General features: G+C 40.0%; 1 protein-coding gene across 1 annotated transcript; it reads right to left on the bottom strand.

Moving 5' to 3' along the window:
* Positions 1–1,095: 1,095 nt before the first annotated feature.
* Positions 1,096–4,477, bottom strand: LOC141911967 (coiled-coil domain-containing protein 89-like). Its single transcript, XM_074803098.1, has 7 exons — positions 4,352–4,477; positions 3,565–4,037; positions 3,170–3,300; positions 2,829–2,965; positions 2,655–2,737; positions 2,365–2,458; positions 1,096–1,827 (listed from the first exon to the last, which is right to left on the bottom strand). The coding sequence occupies exons 1-7, from the start codon at positions 4,409–4,411 to the stop codon at positions 1,741–1,743; spliced, it is 1,065 nt and encodes a 354-aa protein (XP_074659199.1). The 5' UTR covers positions 4,412–4,477; the 3' UTR covers positions 1,096–1,740.
* Positions 4,478–6,481: the final 2,004 nt, after the last annotated feature.

Below are 6,481 nucleotides of genomic sequence, written 5' to 3'. Positions count from 1 at the left end.
ACTGATTTAGATGGAGCTGTCTGGTGAATATAGGATGAAAATCGGTGTCTCTGGTTCAAATCTATTATCAATGTAAATGTAAAAGTGAGCTGGATGCTGCATAATAGAGGATATATAAACAGGGTATATAGTCTGAATACCAGTCGACACTCGTCGGGTTGTTAAGGGAACGATGGCTAGGTATTAGACTGATAAACAGAGGCGTCAAGGTTCGAATTCTGCAAATCGACAACAGCAAGGGCCAAATTCGGTTTTCATATCTAGTCGACTAGTGGTCGGACTTAATAACCGAATGCGCTTGATTTTCGAACTATTTCCGGAATATAGTTCCGACTTTTGGACATATGGTTTCGTTTAGTTCGACTATAGTCGACTAAGAAAACCGAAGGTGGCCAAGGATTTGCGATAAACCGTAATTCACAAGCGCCATCTATCAAAAATATATAGAACTAATGGCTAATCTACGGCGTTCCTGAAGTGTAGGGAATAAGGGGTGTCCCAGATTCGAACCTGGACTACCCCGATTCTGTGGGGTCCACTCAACCAATCTGGACCATGTCTCCTTACCAAAAATCTTTACAATAGCTCCATTGTGATTTTAGGTCAGTGAAAATCAGACAAATGGCACAAAACATCGAAATAACCTTTTTGGATCAAGAGAAAGCTGCAACCTGTTCCCCAAATGATGGAAGATAGTTCTTAAAACGAAGTGGCTATTTATACTGCGTCGTAAATTTAACTTTAACGACTGTTTAGACTGAATTTAGGATTGCGGTCTAGAGGGTTAGGGTAAGGTGAAGGTGTACTCAAACATTCTCAGCGAGCGCGGTGGTCTAGTAGTATGATGCTGTGCTAGTAATTCTCTTACCCGGGTTCGAGTCTCGCTCTCTCCGAGACGAACACGTCTTCGTATTCTACGTCGCAACATGCTAGGGTTAGGGTAAGCCAATCAGGATGGGATGGGTTAGGGTCAGGTTAGCTAAAAGCAAAGCCAGCTGATGAAGCTGGATGTCTATCATCCGTCCACGACGTCTTAATAATATCCTGATAACATCATGGTGAAACAAAATGAATAAAATTTTATTATTTCTTTTACATCTGATACATTTAATTCCTTATATCATCACTTAACATAGAGGCTGTGAGTAAAAATAAACCACCCAGACACTTCACATGTGTTCAGTAATTCACCCATTAGACATTTCTGATTGAAAATGAACTACTAACACACTTTCAAAAATTGATCATCAAAACTACACAAGTGTTCAGAACTTCACCTTACAAACACCAGACATTAGACATTTTATCGACACACTGATCAAAAACTGATCGGCCATGCAATACAATACAAAAGTGAATGTCTCCAGGTTACAGATTGGTACCTGTATGATATTAACAAGTTTGTGACACCAGGTCAGGGACGGAATATCGCCAGAAACGATAATTTTCTTGTTCACAGGAACAATAAATAATCTCATTAAGTAAAAAATCTCATTAAGGCTATGTTTAAGTAAATTTCAAGGCATAAAATTGAAAAATATTCCTATATACAAATAAATAATACATCTATAGAAAATATATCATAGAAATCTATAACATTGAAATCATTTTACATAAATTTTTAGCCGCAGGTTTTGGCTTATCCAGACCAGCGCTAAATCCCAGTTTCTTAATCTCTATTTTCGACTAGCAAGTGCGTAAAGTTTTTCGCGCCGCGCGGAGACAGCGCTCAGTTCGAGATTATCCCATCAGGTGGCGCAGTTTAGCGTTCAGATCTCGCTCTTTTTGTATCAGTGAATTCGTGTGTTTCTTGTAAGCGTTGTACTCCTGTTAATCAGAAGGAAATGAGACATCTGATAAATTACGTCCAGTAAACCATTTTCAGAGACTGTTCCTGACAATCAGGGGACAGTAAACCATTTTCAGAGACTGTTCCTGACAATCAGGGGACAGTAAACCATTTTCAGAGACTGTTCCTGACAATCAGGAGACAGTAAACCATTTTCAGAGACTGTTCCTGACTATCAGGGGACAGTAAACCATTTTCAGAGACTGTCCCTGACAATCAGGGGACAGTAATTCATTTTCAGGGACTGCCTCTGACAATCAGGGGACGCAAAACCATTTTGCAGGGACTGCCTCTGACAATCGGGGGATGGTAAACCATTTTCAGAGACCTCCTCCGACAATCAGAGGAATTGTCCGAACTTTTTCTGCATTCTTGATTAGTCTTTGGAAAATAAAGCAGCCTGAGATGCATTTCTAAAGACCAAATACAAGATTATCTAAACTTCTCTCCAGAAACTTTTTCGTCCACTTTTTTCCCGGGGATTTTTCCACTAAAAATTTCCACCAAAAACTCACTTGCACGATGCTGTTGTACTTTTTCTCCGCCTCTTCAACATCTTGTCTCATCTTTCTTACCGCCACATTCGAATTCACAGCAGCCGCTTCACGCCTGAAACAACAATTTCTTTTTTCAGAATCAACAGGAAAAAAGTTTTGAGCAAAATTAAAAAAGAGACAAATTCCATGAGAAAAATTCATTCGAAATGGAATCTATTTTTTCTATATTCCATTTATTAATGGATGAGAGCTGTTTTTCAAGTACACTTTTCCCCATTGAAATTAGTCCCAAACTTCGTTGAACTTACTCGAATTTCAGCTCCATCTCTTTCACTAATTTTTCCATCTCTTCGATTTTGCTCAACAGTTTCTTATTCTCCGTTTGTTTATCCTGGAAAAAATGTGAGATTTTTGTTCTAAAAATCCCGGTTCTATGAACAGAGCAGTTCTATGAACCAGTCCACCCCGAAAAATCTGCCGACCTGAATTATTTTGCCGCGATTCATACATAAGTCTAATAATTCATCTTTTTCGCGCGTAATTTGTTGCAATTTTTTCGCCGAGTCGTCGTCCATCGATTGCTTGTTCGTTCGTTCCGCCTCGAGTCGGTTACGAGTTACTAGAAATTACAATTCAAACAAAAGTGAAAATGCTTTTAGAGAATGGCCTATCCACGGTGAACTTTAGTTGTCAGCGTACACAGGATTCAACTTGTGGCAAGTGAGGATCCACTAGGTGTCACTAGTGTGCAGTAGGACCTTCTGCCACAAGTGGGTCCACACTCCAGAGTCACCAGAATCCTAGATCTGTTCTCAGTAACTACCTTTCAGTTCTTGCTCTGCAGTTTTTAGTTGCTTTCGTAAATCAGAAACTGATTTTTCGTGATTTTTTTCCTGCTGTTTCCATTTCCCATCGAAAACTGCTTTCGTAGTGCTGTATTCCGCTTCTATTTTCCTGCCGAGAAAAGTAATATTTCAATTTAAAGCAATGGCAATAAGTGAGGGCAAATTGTCACCATTCTCCCAATTTTGTTCAGTGCTTCACCTGAGACATTATCAATGAAGTACAAATACCAGAGACATTAGATATTTTATCAGCGCACTTCATAAAACTGATTTTCCCCACTTAACATGTGTTCAGTGCTTCACCGGAGACATTTTCAATTCAATATAAACTACGATTACCATCATTGAGGCTCACATAAATCAAACTACTCACTTATATTGCGAGTCGAGATCAGCATATCGAGTTTTCAAACGGCTAAGCTCCGTCTGCAACGCGCCTATCTTCTCGTCCCTCTCGACGATCGCCTCACTGAACAAACCCTCATTGTCGCTTTTCAATTTCTCGTTCCGTCGACGCAGCTCTTCGTTCAGACGTTTATACTCGTCCTTGATTCGTATCATCTCTTCGTGATTCTCGGCGAGCACGCCGAAACGATCTTCTAACATCCGGAATTTCATCGTTTCCAATGCGAGCGCGTCGGTCGCTTCGCGCAGCTGCCGCTCTTGGTCGGCGTTCAGTTTTTCGAGGGCTTGCGAACGCACGATGTTCTCGTCCGATCGATTCTTTAATATCATGATCAGTTCGGATTGTTCGTCGATACGACCTCGCAGCATCGCGTTCTCCGTTTTATCATCCGACGCAAGGTTTCGCAGTTTTTCTAAATTTGCCTGCATTTCGTTAACGTCCTAGAAATATTCGAAATTGAGGAAAAAAGAGAATTCATCAGAATCAAGATGGTCGACCGCGGTGGCCATCGTTCTTATTTGCCAAAATCAGCACTTTTTAGTTAACAAAATTAAAAATTTAACGCATTTTTGAAGTTTTGAAAAACTTCAAAATTGAATTCCACGGAACTTTCGAAGCATCTTACCCATCTTTAAACATTTATCTTGATCTTTAAATTCACGATAAGCTTAAATCTTGCTAAATCTTAGTTTATTTGAATGACAAAGATAATATTTGTTGAAATTGTGGTCATTGAATTTCGTTTTTCACTCACGTTGTGACTGTTTTCAACCATTTGTCTCAGTTCTCTCGGGTTACGTTGACTCGACGCCATTTTCGGCTCTCTTCGATTTCATATTTGAATAAAAAACGACGGAAAGAAAACAGAGGCAATAAAATAAATTGAATTATTTATTTACATGAATTGAAGGTAAATTGCGGATTTTGGAATCGGACCTATGATACGGTCAAGCGCGCTAAAAATGCGGATGTCGGCAGTGGCTCCGTGCACGGACGTTTTGCAGTATTGCACTCACTGGCGACTGTTGGCGACTCTTGTCGAACATTATGAGAGATACTAATTACATTCTGTCATGCACTGATATCCCATGGGGGTGGGGTTCGCCGACCCAGAGGGTCCACAGTTAAGGGACGGTGGGCTGTCGTGCCGAAGGCGGCCCTGTTAGAGATTTATGTAAAGTCCACAGTGCCCGCAAATTCTGATCTGGACTAGTTATCAGTCGAGAGATTGGTCTCTGCGGGAAGGGATTCTGGAATTCTCTTCTTGCGTCTTCGTTTCGACCCCAGCCGGCACCCAGAATACGCGGGCCACGAAAGTCAGAATATGTAAACCCGACCGGGGAGTTATGCAGCAGCCAGTGTGTATCCGGTGTCATTCTGCGCAGACCGAAATTCCCTTCAGTCAATCGAAACTGGCGTAAACAATTTCATTCGAATGTTTCCAATCCAAGAACTTTAAAAGACTGATAATCTGTGCACTTCATGTTCCTCCGCCGTAGTTTGTTTGGGACACCGGCGATCTTACAGTCTAAGCCGTCTCAAAAGAACAAAAAGAAAATGAAATCAAAATGCATCGTATTCGATATTTATTACACGAAGAATATTTGAGATAATACAGAAATATTGACAAGAAGACAACCATGATATTTAGGTGTTTTTTCACAAATTTGAGAAAATTAGAAATTCTTATAAATGTCGCCTTAGTCATTCATTAGAATCGAAGAATACAACTCCAATTTATCTAACTGAGGAATTTAACTTTGAAAAATTACAAACATCAGTTTAGAAATGTGTCAGCTATTTTCACCAACGGAATATAGAAATATTCCATTCTCTATTTCCCGAACTTGTAAACTGCATTTGATAAAATGCATGGAAGTTTAAAGAAGTTTTCCTTCGATGAAATATTTAAGATTTAACACTATTACGATTCGAGGCTGTCTACGCTAAAAAACAATGTTCAACAACTAATGTGTACGTATCGATGAAGTAAAGACGCTCCGAGAAGGGGAGGAATCACAGAAAATAGATAGTAATACTACTTAATTAAGACCAGCCTGACCTAATTTTTAATCATACAATTCAAGTCTGGTCTAAAGATCTCTTTTGGACTTAAAGACAAGACAAACAACCAGCCCCTGAATTTGGCAGACACAGTCAATAAAAACGCGGCCTCAAATCGTATAAAAGCTCTGCGTTTCTCTAACGACCGCCTTTTTGCTCGATAGCACCGCTGACGCATTTCTCGTTGAAGACGTTATAACGGAACAAACCTCCGCAGCATTTGTGGCTGGAACTCTTCGGGTAAACTGCCATTCCGCAGCAGACGTGTGTCTTCGTGCTGTACGTGAACTTACCGCAACAACTTCGTATGTTAAAAAAGAGATGATATAAAAACTAAATACTCTTTATGTTTTGCAAGTTTGTTTTATTTGCTTTATGTTTTGCAATTTTTAAGTGTTGCATTCCCGACGTTTCTTGAAGTGGGATGCCCGTTTTCGTTTTCACTTTTGTATTTGGCAGGTTTCCGGCAGTGGCGACCCAAGACAAAAAATCAGACGGTCAAATATTATCAGCAATATGAAAAAAAGACAATGAGTTTATACTTACGCTCTAGAATGTCCATGAGGGAATCTCGGTTGAACGCGACCGTTACAACAAATATGAGTGTTGCCGTTATATACCTCAGACACGCAACACTTCCACCACGGAGGTCTAACACGTGGTTTACGTTTCACCTGGTTACAACAGCAGTAATGGGTCTTGGTGTTGTACGGCAGTAGCCCGTAATAGTTACCGCAACAAGCTAGAAATAAATCATCGACTTTTTTTATAACAAATGGATTCCATTGCCAATGGTACAAATGGGAATCGGTAGTAAGTA

The sequence above is a fragment of the Tubulanus polymorphus genome, chromosome 10, assembly GCF_964204645.1.
Source record: "Tubulanus polymorphus chromosome 10, tnTubPoly1.2, whole genome shotgun sequence".
Taxonomy (NCBI): domain Eukaryota; kingdom Metazoa; phylum Nemertea; class Palaeonemertea; order Tubulaniformes; family Tubulanidae; genus Tubulanus; species Tubulanus polymorphus.
This window is presented reverse-complemented; position numbering and strand designations above follow the sequence as displayed.